General features: G+C 40.8%; 1 protein-coding gene across 1 annotated transcript; it reads right to left on the reverse strand.

Moving 5' to 3' along the window:
* Window positions 1–4,574: 4,574 nt before the first annotated feature.
* On the reverse strand, window positions 4,575–15,990 carry LOC104067547 (carboxymethylenebutenolidase homolog). Its single transcript, XM_009570301.2, has 6 exons — window positions 15,793–15,990; window positions 10,861–11,074; window positions 10,177–10,284; window positions 8,240–8,382; window positions 7,738–7,829; window positions 4,575–6,398 (listed from the first exon to the last, which is right to left on the reverse strand). The coding sequence occupies exons 2-6, from the start codon at window positions 11,064–11,066 to the stop codon at window positions 6,219–6,221; spliced, it is 729 nt and encodes a 242-aa protein (XP_009568596.1). The 5' UTR covers window positions 11,067–11,074; window positions 15,793–15,990; the 3' UTR covers window positions 4,575–6,218.
* Between the last annotated feature and the right edge of the window lie 2,806 nt (window positions 15,991–18,796).

The raw sequence follows: 18,796 nt of genomic DNA on the forward strand, positions 1-18,796 counted from the left end.
TTACTGAAGAAATCAATCCTATTTCTCTCCAGAGGTGTTTTGTTTCTGCTGTGAGGAGGCATGATAATTTGTACCACATGGCCTGCCTTTGAGGCAGAGGAAGAATCCCTTAAGCCACCTGTTAGGTTCTCTCAGGAAAAAGCAAAACCAAGAGGTGCTTCAAACATTGCTGCGGTTCAGGAAGACTTCAGTAAAGTCTGTTTCAAAATCTGCAAGGGAAATCTAAAATAGGTATTATGGACTCCATTACTAGAAGAAAATGATGAGTTAGGGAAACTAAAGGACATTCCAATATAAATGGGCTGATATGCATCCAGGAAATCTGAGTGATAAGAAAATACCAACACTAAACACAATTCAGCAATCAGTCAGCTATCCTAAAATGCAGGAAAAGGAATGCAGTTACACCACAGCTGGACAGGACTGGAACCATCAGAATTTCTTCATAACTAAGATGTTAGCAGAGGACTCTTGCCTCATGTTGTCCAAAGTCAGGACTTTTTCACAAGGCAGCCAACACACTACAAGTTAAAATCACAACAAACTTGGTCTTAAAAATTCTTTACAGTGAGAAGAAGAGGCTGCATGCTGAATCTGTATTCAGGGCCCTGAATACATCCATTCCTCTCTCCACACACATACAAAAAAATCAAAATTGAATTAATTAATCAAACACTGAGATTTTTTTTGGCTCTTCATAACATGAAAAGTTTCTGTCTGGGCATAATTTTGTTTTGATTTCTTTTTCTTGAGAAAGTAATGTGTTTAAATACAATTGCTAACTATTATACAAAAATGCCTGTGAGCTTTAGAAAACACAGGTATCTATATAGGCTTTTAAATGATTAAACCACAAAAGACAGTTGGTGTTACAAATCCAGAAAATATAGTTTTATCACTAGAATGTTACCTCTTCTGAGCACCTAATTTAAAACTATATGCAGTAAAGCAATAGATTATCTTGTAAAAGATGATCAAACTAGGTTCTAATTACAACAGTTCTAGATTTTGCTACAATATAATACCATTTAACATAAATCCATCATCAATGGGTTCCATTTAAAAAAAGACAATTACATAAAATAATTGGTTACTGCAGAGCACATCATGTGTCTTATTTGTGAGCTAGGAAAAAAAAAAATCCCACCTGATGGACTGAGGTCAGCAAAGAACAAGTGAAGGGAAAACATGTGGGAAGAAAGGGAGGAGTGTTTTACTGCAGATATAATTTGTGTCTGGAGAAAAGGAAGTACAGTAGGAGTCCACTCAGTCCTAAAGAGTTGCTGCATCACAGGGATGCCCAAACCCTGGCTAGGGATGACCTCGTCTGATATGTGTCGCATGACCAGTAGCAGAGTTGCGATCGTGCAATCACTAGTGGATAACACAGCATCCTTATGCAGAAGGAAACAAAAAGGAACCTTGGAAGCTGCCATCACTAGGTCACCCCTAGATGCTGTCATGTGTTCTCCAAAGCCGATTCCACAGGGAAGCAATGGGATCCCTGGGAAACTCCTATTGCCTTTCACTTCGTAAATGCCTTTGGCTTTCTCCCTCCTCAGACACACAGTATGATCATGAGGAACTGACAGGACCACTTTGGCCTCAAGCAGACCCAAGTATGCTGCAAGCATTTTCATCTTTTTTTTTTACTGTGTTTTATTATTTCTTTGAAAAAAAGTAGTGATATCTACGGCATACTTGTGTTTGGAAAGGTATAAGCAAAATTTCACAGCCCTTGGATAAGTACCAGTCAGAAAGGCTACGTGTTGCTTTGAAAGTGAACCTTCCCAAGCCTATGCAGAAGAACAGGTTCTTCCCCACTCAAACTAGCCTGATAAGACATCACAAGCCATCAGTCTTAATGTGGTCTCCCAAATACAGCTCTCACAGCTCCTCATCCCACACTGTGCTAGGAGAAAATGTAGCTATTTTGCTCTCAGCAAACGCTGGCACAGCAGTTCGGTGGCATCTTGAAGCAATCAGGGAAGACACGCTGCCTGTCTTTAATCAGACACTGCTGCCTGAAACTCTCAGGTTTCCTCTTACCTAGAACAACCCTTCCCCCACCCTTCTTCCCTTGACCGCTGTGGTGTTAGTATTACAGGTGGAGGGAAAGAAGGTGTTGCAAAAGGAAGTATGACATGCGTGAGTCATGAGCAGAAATTACAGGAAGTTCGGTAGTGTGGAGAAATACCAATTCATCAGACACTGTGCACTTTTGATTGAGTGGACTCCTACTGTAATAAGGAAACACGCTGTCACACTAGCAGTTTTCCAGTCTCCTGCACAGCATCAAAGGGGTACGACCAGCTTCATGTTGAGAATAGTTGTGTTTGGTCACAAGACAAACATACTTTCAGTCATAGAGCAGAATAGAGGATGTCAAGTCCTCAGGAAAGACTATAGACCAATTCATTGTTCCAGTCTTTGAGAAAACCCTAATCCTCACAAAGGAAGTATCTTTGTCTCACAGAGACACAGAGCTTCTTTCAGCTCCACAAACAGATCTCGGCCACGTGGCATCTGTGTGCTGACATCTGCCTTCCCTCATGCTCCATAGGCTGTGAGCATTAAAGGCATCATCTCTCAAAACCAGACCACTACAGAATTAGGCATAAGTTTGCTTTTTGGAACTGCAGGCAAGTCCCAACCCCATATGAATATTTGTAATATATCCTGTAAATAGATTACCTTGCAGCATATCCAGTAATTACAATATGTTGCTGCATTTTAGAATTTATCTCCTGTAGGGCACCAAAAATAAGCATGAAATTTTTGTAGGGGGGAAAGGGACTGAATTTAATACCCCATGTGTGAGTCATTCATATGCACATGTACAACGTGCATACTCAATATCACATTCAAAGTATGACATTCAAACATATTTCAGCTGATGACCTGCTGTTTTAAAAAGACTTATAAAAACAGAATACACATTTCTGTTTCAGAATACACTATTTTATAAAGCCATTTCACATTGCTGGGAAATTTATCAGAACCACTTTTTACTGCGTCATGTTTCCAATATCCTACATGTCCTATGTATACAGTCATTTCTTCTGTAAACAACAAAGTATGAAGGAAGCATGCTGCATTCTGCCACATTTCACAGCAGTGTTCCTTTGTTGTTTTGTGTTATGAAAGTGTATAACTCAAACTGCCCTGGTAATAGTGTCTTCTCATGTATAGGAATAACAGTTGTAAATTACAGCTAGAAAACATGAACAGTGGGTTTTCTCGGAGAAGAAAAGATTTCTTACATGTATCCACTAGCCACAAGCATATCAGCCGTTTATCTGGGTTTTGGGAGTTGCCATCCAAATTGATCATGAATCACAATCAGAGCTTTGTGCTGGCAGGTCGTTTGCAAACATATGCCTTGATGTGCTCAACTTGCACTTCTTGCCAACAACCTTCATAGTCAAACTTGTCTCCAGTACCACATGGGCAGGGCCTTGATTCATTAGCCATCTAGGAATCTGCAGGAAAGCAAAAATGACAAACAGTAATATAATTTACTTGCAGCAACAACTGTGATTATAGGTCAAAAAAATCAGGTAGTCCCCATAGCTCCTGCAGATATCTAGTAATACCCACTTGACACTATAAGGTTAGAAGCGTTTATTGTAAACACGCCCCTCACATCAGCCCTCTCCGGTTGCCATAAATATTCATGAATTCTAGGTCAGTCAGCATAACGCAGGAGCGCTGCAAGGCCAGAAGAATGGTTTATGTCAGTCCACCATTCCTGGCTTTGTGCCTGGAGCAATCCAGCACATGATAACCACATTTCCATGTGACATCCCCACACACTGTGCATCATAACTTTTCCTCTCATGTGATTGTACAGCTCCTCCTCACAGGCTGGCAGCTGGTAACCTCTTGTTGCTACTTCTGTGAGAACCCCACTGTCAGCATACTGCTTTTCTGACTACTTTTTCCCTTCAAGTTTTCACTGTTTTCCCAGTTTCAAGATTTAGGCTATTACATAAGTCCCCTCAATAAAATAAAAACAAATAGTAAAATAATTTTGTAAGACAGTTTAGGGAGAGAGTCCAATCTGTGAAATTCTAATTTTGTGGCCATGGCACAACAGCATCTGTCCTCTTCTCCAACCCACAGTGGTGAGGCTGGACCTAAAGCATCACACAGAAATAGGCAACGAGACTCAAAAAATAGTAATAGTTTGAAACACTTCTGTGTCTTCTCCTTCATCCCTCTGTTTGTTCTTACCATTGCTCAGAAACATCTCATAAACCCTTTTCCTACTTCCTCTACATCATGTCATTAAGGTGGAAACTCCTTTTCTTCTCATGCAGCAAGATCAGATCCTCAAGTGACAGGAGTGCCAGACACAAAACTAGAAAAAACAGTCTCTGTAATAGTCCATACTATAGAAAAACCTTCTCCCACCTTCAATGAGCACTGCTCATGCTTGAATGGCAGAAGTTCAGATTTATGAGTTGCTATTCTTTGAATGCTTCTTCTTTAGTGATATTACTTTGGGTTGCCTAGGGTGGGTGCTCTCTCAATCGAGTTGTAGTTTGTTGAGTTGATTTAATGTGATTTTGCAGTATTTGGCCTATCAAGTTTAAATAACAGAGAATTACAAGGAGAGTAACTCAGTATTTCGGAACTAATACTGTGTGTCACAGCTAACATTCCCTTAAGCAGCTCAGCATACATCTATTTATATTTGTTCGTATGAGAAAAGAGATCTTATTCATGATGAGCAAGCACAAACAGAAAACTCTCACGGTGCGATTCAAAACATGCTTCTTCCAACTCATTAGCTTATCAATTTTTAATGATATCCGAGGTCAATCTGATTTTGTAGCGTACAGGAGATAAACATTCAGTAGTGCAAATAAAATGTAAGGTGTGACAATGTTGTATTACAACCAGGTCTCCCTCATAATAACTAGAGAGTCCTAAGGAGGAGGTGGCATTCCATATTTTATCTTAACCGTGCAGCATCCCGTGCCTTGCTGCACACAGAGACAGCATCCAGGTCACTGCAGCTTCCCTCTCCCTAGGAAGCTAGGTTTGCTCTGACAGTGGTGTACCTTTACCGCAGGATTTGACAGGGACCGTTCAGAGTGTTGATTACTGTACTTTGAGGCAAACACCCCAAAAGTCTCTTTCACGACAATGAAGGAGAGTGGCCCCATCTTGTGGTCATTTCCTGAAGCGGGGATGGCTGTGAAGCTGTTAAACACGGCGCTTTTGATGCAGTGCTGGAAAGCTATCAGTGACAGCAAGCAGCATCAGATCTCGCCTAGACTAGAGCCATGGCTGAGCTGAACAGCTAGAGATTAGGCACATCCAAAGCCTTCTTTCTTTCTCCAGAGGCAAACCATCTTTCCCTTTCCAAAGATGTGAGGAATCCTGCCTGGAGGAAAGTTTATGCACTGCTTGCGAACTCCTTACCTGCACACTGAGGAGCAGGGATGAGGTTAAGGCATACACCACCACCAAGGCCGACAAACCAAGCCTGAGACCAATTTATCAGGGAGGCTGGAAGCCACGGCACCTGTGGCCACATGCTGTGAACAGCAGGAAAGTCTGGATCCCCAGCATGGCTGGAGACACCACGTGCCAGCCCTGACAGGCTCAGCATGTTTGGAGAAGAGTACAGGTAGGCTCTTACAGCTCTTCTACAAAAGCTCTTTACACAACCTGCAGCTGTGTCCCATACGTGCTGTCCCACAGCTACAACACCCGGCTCATCGGCTTCATCTAAGGAGGTTCTCCACGGAATGCTTATTTTTACGAAGCTGTGTGTCTTTGGGAAAACAAGCCGCTGCTAACTACGAAGCACTTTTCTCAGCTATTCTGCTGTACTGAGCAGAATTTCATCATATCAAAATGAAGCCTGAAACTACTCAGGTAAAGTCAGGATAAAGTCATATGCAGTAGCATAGGCTAATGCATAAACGATATCATTACTATTTATGTCATAATGTAGAATAATGAAGCAAATACAAAGCAAAATAAATTCAAGCAACTTTTTAATGACTAATCATTCTTTAGTCCTACTTTGACTTCATAATCTTGTGCAAATCTTATGAAAAATAATTAAGAAGTATAAATTAAAATGTTCCTATTTTCGTTTGTGACAATTTTCAAAACTAGATAGATTTCCATTGGCTGTTTGCGTCTCTCAGATTAAATCGAACACTGATCTTGAAGGCTAGTGATGCTTCATGCTTTTGTCAAACAAACATACTGATCCAATCAATCATATCCTTTCTAGCTTCTTCAATATAAGGTTTATCATCAGGTTTCATATCTTCTGGCTTCAATTGTGCAAATCCATGAACTTGTCCAGGATAAACTTTAATTTTATATGCAACTTTACAGTACTGTTTCAACTTCTCCTCCAATAAGGTGATCTGTAAAAGAAGCATGTTTTGATTATGTTATGGGTTTTTTTCTAAGTTTGGCAAACTTGCTGATTCTAATCTTGCTATATCTTAGTTTACTTTATAACAAAAAGATACTGCTCATACAAAATCTTTTGATGATAAGTACACACATGCTTACACACAGAGTAGTAATCATATGATCATCTACCAGTATACATGTGTAGACACATTGTGTGCTCATTTCCATTAACAAGTCAGAAAATAGGAGAACACTTATTTTGCCCGTGCAAGCTTAATTTGACGCATTGCGCAGATTCAAAACAACACTGCAATGTATTTCAAGTTCACTTTTTTCCCACAGATTCCTTAATTGCTCAGTGCAGAAAACAATATATTTGAGGATTTTTTTTTTTTTTTTGAAGTGCAGGAATTTTTCTTACACTCTGCACAACCAGCTTCGAGAGAAAGCTTCAGGAAAAAAAAAGTATGGTTTCAATGTATAACGCATGATGGACAAAAATGTATTTATGAAAATAGTCTTTCTGGGAAAAAGACAGTTTCACCATAAAAAGGGGGACAGGCAGCGAAGGTCTTGCTTTCCTGTGCAGAAAAGACATACTTGAAATATAAATCAACATGCTGAATAACACCGTTAGAAGTAAGTACTGTTTGGTTTCTGCATTTCCAGAACACACTGATAGTTCCCCAGACTCTACTCCTATACAACAAACTATGCTAGAAATAATATGTTGTCCCTGTCACTGAAGAGAAATAATTATGCACAGAAGAGGGCACCATTTCCTACCCATACATTTATACAGCCACTCAGATACACTTACAACAGGGGTTGTATCAGAATATAGAGAGCAACCAAGAGTCAAAACAGAGTCCGCAAGTTGTCATTATCTTGGTTTAAATTCATGCCCACTCTTCTGTTTTGTCTTCTTTTACCAAATTCGATTAGTCATTGGCACACATCATCAGGCGTTTAGTTACTAAGCTGAAATTACTTTTTTCCATTTGGTGTCCAAATCAGTTGTTGAACTACCTGTTCTCTCATCCATATCAGTAGTATCCAAGCCTTTGAGACGTTTTGCTCATACTAGTTGGATCTCCCTCCCAGTTTCACACTTTGCTTGTCCAGCCACTCAGAGACCAATGACTGGTCTTTTCTGCATTTCTCACCTCAAAAAAAGAAGCAGATTTGGATAACCTAAGCAAGATATGGGGGAAGGTGGAATAGAAGCAAAACAATCCAGCCTGTCTGATTTTTCATATCTGAAAATTGTTTCTAACAAGCTAGAATTTCTGTGTGTGATAAAAGAACTGTGGGAAAAGAAAGAGCATTTCCAGTACAACAGCTTACCTGATCATAAGCAATAGTATGGTCTTTCTCACCAAAAATGAAAAATGTGGGATTTAGTAAATTGTATCTTTCTTCCGAATCCCTAATTATTCCTATAATGTTTTTGAGAAACAGTCAGTTAGTGAGGTTAATGTTCTTGCAAGGTAAGAGGCAAATTAAAAGACAAAATTGTTATTTAGGTTTACTCGTCATGTACAATTTTTAGATCAGGACAGTTTCTATTCAGATGGAGAAAAAAGCATTTGGAAGATAGATTTCCAAACTCTCCAAGCACTAAAAAAAGATTAGAAAAATTACTGTGTAAAAGGAAAAAATTCTTTTCTGTTTTATAGCATTCCTAAATTTTTATACAATATAGCATATTGCTGAAATAACGATAATGAAAATCAGCAACTCATCTTTGAGTTGAGTATTTGCAGAAATTGTTACAAAGCAATAACTAGACTTAAAAAGTATGCATAGTCATGTGAGCCCATGTAAGTTTACATATGTTCTACACTACCATAGAGGGACACCCCAGCGGTTAATTGAGGATTTTTCAGCATCAAGTGATGTACTGCCATTCCACCCCAGGAAAACCCAACGATACCAATCTTCTTTGCACCGCATTGTTCCTTTAGATACTTCAAGACAACATCAGCTTCCCTAAGATATATAAACAAAAGTAAACTAAGAAATCTTTTGTAGAATCAATACTTGACAATTTAAGCAGTAAATTAAAAGTGATACATGACTTTTTCTGCATCTGTACCCCCAATCATTTAAAACAGAGAATGCTTAAAGCCCCCACATTTCAGCCCAGAGCAGTGGCTTCTATTCTTGAATGGGAGTTAATATCTTGGATCTTAGTTTAGAGAAGTACAGGTGTAGGTACTTAAATACTTACCTGAATTATGACCTGCTCCTTTGTTTTCAAAAGAAGCAAATTTTTAATTGAATCACTTTGTCTAGGACAGGACAACTAAAGACAAGACATATCTGCAAGTAGAACAATATCTTGCATTATGGATTGTAGGAATAGATAAGATTCACTGTACTCTCTCTACAGAGTCCACCTATTTAGATTTATCTTGAGTATATCATTCCTGTAGCATGAACTAATATTAAAGTATCCTACCAAGCCCTCATGCAATATTACTATACTAAAAGTAGCGATCACTCAAAATTAAACTGTCAGTAACTATAATGTTTAAAAAAAACAAGTATTTTGTGAGGTATAATGCAAAAAATAGGCAAATTGGTTTTGAGGTTTATTTCAAGTGCTAACTCCTTAGGTGTCAATATTTAAATATCTAAATGATTCTTAAATGCAGACTGCCTACACTAATAATTATATTTTCAAATATTATGCACATTAGTATAGTGATCATAGGTTTGGTTAGGCTCATAAAAAAGCAGTATGAGCATGAGATTTTGTCCTAGGTTTGTAGCGCGTGCACTGTGAATAGATGAGCTCTCTCAAATTTGGTATGTTCAGAAGGATACTAAGTCATGGGTGCATTGACCTTTAGGGCAGCTACAGATGGACACTCAAACATGCACAGGCATGTCCTTGAGGTCTTAATTAATTCTACTCTTTGAAGTACGATTTTTTAGAGGTGTTAGTCATTTGTCTTTTGGCAAAAGACATCTGCTGCAACTATATGTTTTGCAACATATAAGTTCTGCAACAAAAAGTTTTGCTGAGAGATGTTGAAGTTAGGCTGCATGACTGCTGGTACCTCTTGAAAGGGTCAGAAGAATATGTGTAGCTTACAAGATGATAGATGGGTAATAGGATGTCACTGCCTCAGTATCATCTTCTGAACATTTAGTCTGTGGTGATAGATGCTGAACAAACAGTAATTCATCCCATAAATCAGTGAAGCATTGTTAAAGGTCCTGCTAGGCTCTACAGAGAGAGCGCCTCTATTTCGTATTGATAAAAATAGTATAGTTGATCACGTGTATCTTAGGTTTTGTGCAGTCTTGCAAATTTTACTCTAGTGCTGCTCAGGAGAATGTCTTCTGCATCTACCATTATCTACAAGGCAGAAAGCAGGATGGGCAAGTCATAACTGGAAGATAACATGAGCAGCTGTGGAAGAGTTTTCCTCTGTATCTTGAGGAACCGGAGACAGAATCAGCACTTACGGGTGAGAGTGCTGGGTGTTTCATTGTCTGTGAAACACTGCCTAGGAACCTGTGTGGTCACTGTTAGACAAGGACCCAGGAAAACAAGACTGGGACAAGAAGCAGAGTGATAGACCGAGCAGGTAATCCTTTCCAAATCTCAGCCAACACAGGAAAACACAGAAACACAGGAAAACTGCCCAGAATAAGCAGGTGTATGCATGCAGCTAGCTTCCCCTGCTGTGATGTGCCATTTTTAACATTTCATGCAAATTCCTTTCATTTGCTGGATTTCTTTTAAAGTTCAAATACAAATACGCATCTTACTTGTCGACTTTCACAGGATCATGATTTTTCATCCAGTCAGCAAAGTCAGCCCAATGATCAGTAGATTTCCAGGGGTCTGTCCCCTTGAAGAAGTCTGGGCAGATGGATCTGTGCAAGCCATGGAAACAAGTCACCTTTCACATCCAAGTTGGGAGATTCTGTGGATGCCTAAAAGTCTCCTAGAGTCTTTGCTACTCCAGAGTACACACCTACATGGTTATTCATGGTTATTCATACTGACAGTCAGCAGAACTACAAGTGTATGTCTTTCCATGAAAAAAAAAAACCACAAATAAACTCTCATTATTTCCTTAGACATACCTAATACTAAAGTAAACGGATTAAACAACCATTCTGATTCTATATAAACACATACGTGTCTCTTTGCTAGTAAAAGTTAAGCAACTGTTCAAAACGTTTAGTTCTGAATGGCTTAAACAACTTAAAGGTAGATACCAATGTTTATATTTCAATCATCCATGTTGCCACATAAGCAGAAACACTGGTCTCATGGGAAGATTTGTGGCCTTGTGGGAAGATTTTGTCTGTCTGTATTTTTATTCACACAGACTGAAGTAGTCTGATTGCCTTATGTGTATGGCAAACATCATATGCCATGCTTAGCTTTGGGCCCAGTCATCTATCAGCGCGTTTGAAAGGCAGATAGGAAAGACGGTGACTTACATGTATCCATGACCTGCAATCAAATCGACTATGTATCGCATGTCTGAGAATTGCCATCCAAATACATCATGGACCACAATCACAGCTTTCTCTGTGTAAAAAGAGGGTCTACAAACATATGCCTTGATGTGCTCAATTTGTACTTCATGTCCAAGGCACCCATATTGAGATCTGTCTCCAGTATCATATAGGAAGGGTTCAGCCATCTGGAAACCTAAAAGGAGGAAAAAAAAAAAAAAGGAGCAAGAAAGTCAAAATAATTTATTAAAACAAATTATTAAGGGCAGATAAAGGCAAAAATTATCTGCAGAAAGTAGTTCAATAAATTCTGTAAATAACTTTGACATCCTGAAATAAAGTAGGAAAAAAACCAAAAAGCAATGTTCCAGTCCAGAATACTCTTAGAATCATAGAATCATAGAATAGTTTGGGTTGGAAGAGACCTTAAAGATCATCTAGTTCCAACCCCCCTGCCATGGGCAGGGACACCTCCCACTAGATCAGGCTGCCCAAGGCCCCATCCAACCTGGCCTTGAACACCTCCAGGAATGGGGCAGCCACAACCTCCCTGGGCAACCTGTTCCAGTGTCTCACCGCTCTCACAGTGAAGAAATTCTTCCTAATGTCCAGTCTAAGTCTGCCCCTCTCCAGTTTATACCTGTTCTCCCTGGTCCTATTCCCACAGGCTTTATGAATAGCTTTCCTGTAGGCCTCCTTCAGGTACTGGAAGGTCACTATAAGGTCTCCTCTGAGCCTTCCCTCCTCCAGGCTGAACAAGCCCAACTCTCTCAGCGTGTCCTCATATGGAAGGTGCTCCAGCTCTCCAGTCATCTTTGTAGCCCTCCTCTGGACCCATTCCGACAGCTCCATATCCTTCTTATGTTGAGGATTCCAGAACTGGACACAGTATTCCAGATGAGGTCTTACAAGAGAGGAATAGAGGGGCAGAATCACACCCCTCGACCTGCTGGCCACGTTGCTTTTGATGCAGCCCAGGACACGTTTGGCCTTCTGGGCTGTGAGCACACATTGCTGGCTCATGTCGAGCTTCTCATCGCCCAGCACCCCAAGTCCTTCTCTGCAGGGCTGCTCTCAATCACATCATCCCGCATCATGTACTGAAAACGGGGATTGCCCCAACTCAGGTGCAGGACCTTACACTTGGCCTTGTTGAACCTCATGAGGCTCTCACAGGCTCACTTCTCCAGTCTGTCCAGGTCCCTCTGGATAACATCCCGTCCTTTCGGTGTAGCAACTGCACCACTCAGCTTGGTGTCATCTGCAAACTTGCTGAGGGTGCACCCAATCTTGCTGTCTATATCATTGATAAAGATATTGAACAGCACCGGTCCCAGTACGGACCCCTGAGGGACACCACTCATCACAGATCTCCATCTGGACTTTGAGCCATTGACTACTACCCTTTGAATATGACCATCCAACCAGTTTCTTATCTACCTTACCGTCCACCCATTAAATCCATATCTCTCCAGTTTAAAGGGAAGGGTGTTGTGCGGGACCGTGTCAAAGGCTTTAAATAGGCTCTTTCTATTACATGTTATTAAGCTGAGAATGAAGAGAAATAACAAAAGCAAAATTATAAAATTGCAAACAACCTGCACATGTAGGTCCTGACTCTCATGTTGTATTTGTTTTGCTCCTATGCCACTCTGTCAGCACTAGTGTGAAGCAGTACAGCTTCAGATACCGCTCTGTCCATGCACGGGGCTATCACGCATGCCCTAATGGGCAGTCCCATGGTGGTTTCTCTGAATTATGTGATGGGTAAGGACCACAACACTCAACTGCTACAGAAAAGGACAGTGTTCAGTGCTTCATTCAGCACTTCCTAACTAATCTGTGGTCTTGGTAGCAGCATCACTGCTGTTCTGGGAGACGATGTATCAGGCACAGTTGGTGTGGGACTGCAGGAAGGATTTGTAAATTAGATTCCCATGCCTTGGACCCATATGCACTTGAAAGCATATGATGTGATATCTCTGCTGTTTTTCTGTGATAACATTTTAAACCCCAGCAGTAATTTATGTCAATGCTTCAATGGACCAAACAAGGAAAAGAATGGGAATTCATATGCCCTTGGAAGCATCACATAATTCAGAGCAAGCAAAGAAGGAGATATGCAAATCTCATTCAAAATATGTAAGAGTATTTGCCTTTGTCCCTTTTCCAAAAAGAGCAGTTACAGACAATGAGCCAATAGCTGTGCTAGAGAGATTAAAGTCAAAAGTTGTTCTGACTCTCTGTGTCAGGAGCTTGGAATACATTCTGTGTGAAAAGTAGAATGTGATCCTGTAACTAAAACTAGTGTTATAATGCAGCCATACAATGAATCCAATCACATCTCCAGGTGCAGTGTTAATAGTAGCATTTCCTAGCCATGTGGTGGCTTTGAAGCTGCCCTTGGTGACACAGCACAAAACCCCATTATGGCTGTCTCTGCTTCATCAATTTTACACCAGCCTAGTATTTCTTTTTGTGTTGTAACATGTACTTCAGAAAACTCTCTAGTCTTCATGGAAGTGAAGTAAATTCTGCTAAAAATGTATACCTTCCTCAGGTCTCCATTAACCACAGCAACAGAGAGCTAGCTTGAGTAATGTGAAATCTTGCCTAGGCAATACGGATACATTTGGAATCATGGTGCACACAGATTGAAGAAAAGAGTCAATGCTGCAGAGAATCACCACTTCCGTGTGCCTTACACAACACTTCCCGGCATATATGATTAACAGAGGTGCAGTAACAGCATCCAAATTTTATATGCATTTAGACTGCCTTATACCCAAGATAATCAGCTTTCCCAATGTATAGTCCAGGGACATTGTTCTTCCTCATCCTCTCCCAACCCTGGGGCTGCTGTCACCGGATTTGGCAGGGCCAGCACTGAGTTTGAGCAAATATGTTTGCTTACAACTGTAACCTCTGGCTAATAGTATGGTGTAGAGATACAGGAAGTGGGAGAATGTGGCTTCACTGCTAGAATCAAGCTGCTTCAGAAAAAGTCATGACGTGGATGATTTCACATCATGAGTAATCCCCTGTGCTGATAACTGAGAGCCGATTACATTTGTTAATTGTTCTCTCACCTTTCTCAACATCCAAATGCCATGGTTGATTCTAGGAAGCATGAAGTAGCCTGGTCTTCAGGACTGAAACCTCCATTGATTTTGCATTGCGTGAAAGTGGAAATTGTAACTTGCATGGGAGAGTATCTTCTAGCTTGATCCCCCTAAAATAGGCCTGCACATGCTTGAGAGATGTCTGTCTATGCAGAAGTGCTTCTACCTCTACTGGGTTTTTTTTAACCTAAGATGAACAAGCTCATTGAAGTGCGAGAGACTGCATGGAGAATTCACAGGCACTCCCAAAAGACAGCTGACATCACTGGCTTCTGAGATGGCAGCCACAGTCTTACCCCACTAAGGCCTTTTGTTCAGAAGGGCACAACCTATGGTGTCCCCCTCAAGGAAGTAGTGTTCCGGACGCATTAAGCTTTGCAATAGTTGTGAAACAGCCTACTGCCTATCTCTTGGTTGCATCCCAGAAATCATTTCTTTGGCCTGTCATGATTGATGCCTAGCCAGCTGGCTGTCCTCCAGGCATCAGGCTGCGGAGAACGTTAGTAAATAGTCAGCCACACCTGCACTGCTTGGAAGTCTTTGACAGGATCCTGTTCAGTCAGAAGCTTTGTTTGTTCCTGCCTGCTTTGTTCCACACACACTGTGGCGAAGCAATAAGACAGGATATTTCCTACCTGTCCTGTCTCACCTCATTCTCTCTTCCCACTCATTTCAGCCATTATGCTTTTCCTTTTTCTGCTTTCCCTGTGGCATAGTTCCAAGCAGGCAGTATCTCACCTTTACACCCCACTCCTCATTGCTGAGCTCAAGCACAGAGGAGATGCAGGGCTTCGCACAAAAGTAGGAGTGGGAGAAAAACTGATTAGGTTAACAGGGAAAAAAAAATGGTGATACTTGCGAGTCTGCCCTCGCCCTTCTGCTTATTAACAGAAGGGTTTCTTATAGTTTCTTCTTCTCATTATTGGTTCTGCTCTTCATTGAGCGTCTTGATACTATTCACCTTTTGTGCAACTAATGCGAAAACAGAGGAGAGTTATTTACTATTATAATAAGGCAAAGGTGGACTCCCTTGGATGGTAGGGCAGACAGAAGCTATACATTTTTAGGGAGCATTAAATCATGAGGTTAAATCCTGTTGAGTCTTAGTTTTCAAGGAGAAAAAACAAACCCCTATTTGGGAGGTGGGCTAAAAGTATTTAAAAAAACCAATCAGGTAAAACAGGGGCAAAGTTAATCCTAAGGATAAACCAGACTTCTCAGAAAGTGAGTATAAGCACGTGATCCCAAAGTGCTGTGGTGTTTGGCAGGACCTTGAATTAGTGATGCCAAGATGTGACATCTGTGCTGTTTTCCTGGCTCCAGTGATAACATTTTAAACTCCAGCAGTAATTTATGTCAATGCTTCAATGGACCAAACAAGGAAAAGAATGGGAATTCATTACTATAAGGGCAAAAGAAATGATTATGGTCCTTTAATGTGATCTTGCTACTGATGGACATAAAATAGTTATCAATGTCCTCAGAACTACTGTTGTGCCACAGCTGGCAGCAAGAATTCAAAATGAAGTCCAGTATTTCCCAAAGTCAACAACCTTTATCTTCACCTTATCCACTCCTAATACTTGCCTCTGTGCTTTTTTTTTACTGAAACCAAAATAAAAGTCCCTCTTTAAAGGACCTTTTTTTTTGTTTTTGAATGTTTCAAGCCTTTTCAAAGAGCTATATCTAATTGCTTAGCAATTTCAAATTTCTCCCTTTCAACTCAGTTAAAAGTAGTTAACCTGTTTCTACTGCCAAGTCAGTCTTTGTGGACCAGTTTGCCATCACATACCTGGAGTACAGGATCCTGATTTAGCCCAGCTTGCTGCTTCTGCTCAGAGATACCAGCTAGATTTCTCTAAACAGAAGAAAACCAATTCTGCTGACAGCTTTGCTCCTCCTGCTGTCCATCCAGTTTCCAGGTGCTCTTCAGCTCTTCTGCAGTCTTTGAGATTGGGAGGTGAGGAGGAGAGGCTTAGCACAGGAATTATCCTGACTGGAAGGGGTGGGGACAGATCATGCAGAGAGGCAGGGATCAGCAGGCTCTACATCAGTTGCCTTTTACTCCACTATTTATTTATTTATTATTTAAGGAGTTTAGAAAGCAAGATGTACACAAACACTAAACTGTATTATTTTTTTTTTCCATCTCTTTGACTATGTGTAATTCCTAACAAAGTCGTATGGAGAATTTAAAATGAGGACTGCTGAGTCTTCTTATCAACACACTTCATTTTTCTGAGAAAAGCTCCCTTCCAGACCTACAAAGCAAATGATGTGTGATGCAGCCATTTGAGACCCTGTAGAATCTTTGGATCTGAGAATTTATAGATGAAACATTTAGCATTAGTGGTGCATTTGCTGATGCATTGTTAAATTCAGAGATGCATTTTCTTATAGTAGAATCATGCATTTTTGTTGTTCATAATAAATGTGGACATTTATTGGAATTTTAATGGAATTTGTGCTAAATTAAGATCAATCTGTCCTGGTAAAGTTGCAGCATAAAAAAATTATGGAAGTTTCCCTAGCACATAGATTAAACATATTACAGCCACACCCACAAGTATTCCCAACAAGTCCAAAAGTGTTCCGGGTTATTTTTTATTAGACTTGCTTTCAACAACTTAGAAACATCTGAGGGTGAGCTGGTTGTTATTGATGATGACTCGCTGAAATTTTCCACTTCTATTTCCATAACAGCCTTGTATGCAAGGAACATTTTAGCTTAGCCCTCAGGCTGATGTCTACTATAGCTTTAATTTTCTCTCTGTGTGCATGTGGTTTGTGTGTGTGTGCATGTTGGGTGGGGAGAAATGAGAGAAGCAAAAGAGCTCAAAAAAAATGACAATGACATTTCAAGTCAAAGATCAATAAAGACATTTTGGTCCTAAGCGTATATGAAAAACAAGTCCCACAGTCACTCTGTAGATCTTCAGCAATACTCTGTGTGGTAGTGATCTGAGGACTACATAAAACAGGTAGTGGTTGGATTCACTTCACCACCCTTCAGACATTTACAGTGAGGATGCCTACATGTCAGCAAAGTGTCTACACTCCCACCATTTTCATCAAGATTTAGGGTATGACTCACACTTTATGGGTGTCTTATTTAGAATGAAATGGATAGTCCCCTAGACGCCACCAACTGTGCTGATTATGGAGTTTAAAGGGTGCCTACCCACTTAGTACAGGTGTAGACTGCTGTGCTGAGTGCATCATCAGTCAGGCAAGAGGAGTCCCACCTCTGTGTACTGTGGGAGCTACATTCAACTCAAAATTAAGGTTTGTCATGACCACACAGAGGGTGTTTGTCCTGTCCTGCCTGTCAGTATCTTTCTACATCAGGATTGTATAAGAAATCATTAAAAAGATTGCTTGTGTTGCAAGGGAGGGAATGGGGAGACTTTACTGAAAAGATCTGCTTTGTACTTTGATATTAATGGTATCTTGCTTGAGCTTGTGTGCCCCCACCTGGGTGGGCATGCTGTACATAGATCCACAAGACTTTAGTAGTGTCTTCCTACCTTGCCTCCCCAGGACTCAAGTACATCCAAGCTGCAGTCCCCTGTGGAACAGCATGGGCCAGCAGAAGCAGACATCTATTCCCACACGCATCTCATGACTGTAAATCTTGTCTTCCTGCTCAGCATCTTTAATTGGGGGTGGTTAGGGTGAAAGGAGAGCTCTGCTGTAATGCAAGCCTTTGTCTGCACACTGTAATTATGTTTGATCTGCAAATCCCAAATCATTCAGATCTCCCGTACTTGAAGAGACTGTCTCTTTGCCTGTGAGATATCACCACCTCTATAATGAGCCCAGGATCATGGAGTACATTGCATACGTGCATTTCCTACAGTCTCAAGCAACTTATACGTTTAGTTTCTTAAGACTGCTGTTAACATATCTATTTCTAGCTGTTCAAACACACGGGTCAAATTTCTCCTTCACCTGAAACATACAGATGGGTTTTGTTTGGTTTTATTTATTTTTCCTGAAGGTTTGAACCAATACTCCTCCAATTGCTCCTCCTGGTTTTATGTAAATGGAGTGGAGTAAACCCCCAAAGTAAATCCTCATGGCTGTTGGCTGCATTTTTAGCTGTAAGTTAACATAACAAACATGATCCTAGGACGTGCAAGCCTGCTGTCCTGAGACAGAATGGAAGGTTATTCTCTCTCAAACAACTACCGATAGATAAAAACTCAGAAAGTCTATTGCTGTTGGTAGCAACAGACTTGTCAGAAAGTTAAAATCATTACAAATGCTATATTTACGCTGTGAAAAAAACTGTTCAAAGTGCCTACGATAAGTGATGCTCTGCTTGCAGCTTGGAAGTTGCAGACAAGGCAAGATGGATGGTGAAGCTCCCCTTTTCTCTTGTGTGTGCCCTGCCAGCAGTCACAGCCTTGTTCAGGGGTTACCACCAGTTCCACAAAGAACTAGTGGAGAGGCGCTCTGGAAAGTTTAGTGGAATAGCATGGAGGAATGGAGTCAGAAAAGCTCAGCTCTGTGGGGCCAGCTTTAATGCCAGTAGGGGCTCTGTACCCAGCACCTGCCCTGTGAGAGCAAGAGGCATCTCCTGGGACTTGGGTGGCTACAGGAGGAGAACACAGCTATTCCCTCTCACACAACTTCTCTGTAAAGAGAGGGCCTAATTAGTGGGCTTGTGATTTGGAACTAGGTTTAGGGCTTTTGTTTCTCTATGTTATACTGATTCTTTTCCCTCTATCCAGCAGACAGCTGCATACCTAAACTTATCACTGAGCCATCACTTAGGAGGGAAGAAATATAGT

This window comes from Cuculus canorus, chromosome 2 (genome assembly GCF_017976375.1).
Source record: "Cuculus canorus isolate bCucCan1 chromosome 2, bCucCan1.pri, whole genome shotgun sequence".
NCBI lineage: Eukaryota > Metazoa > Chordata > Aves > Cuculiformes > Cuculidae > Cuculus > Cuculus canorus.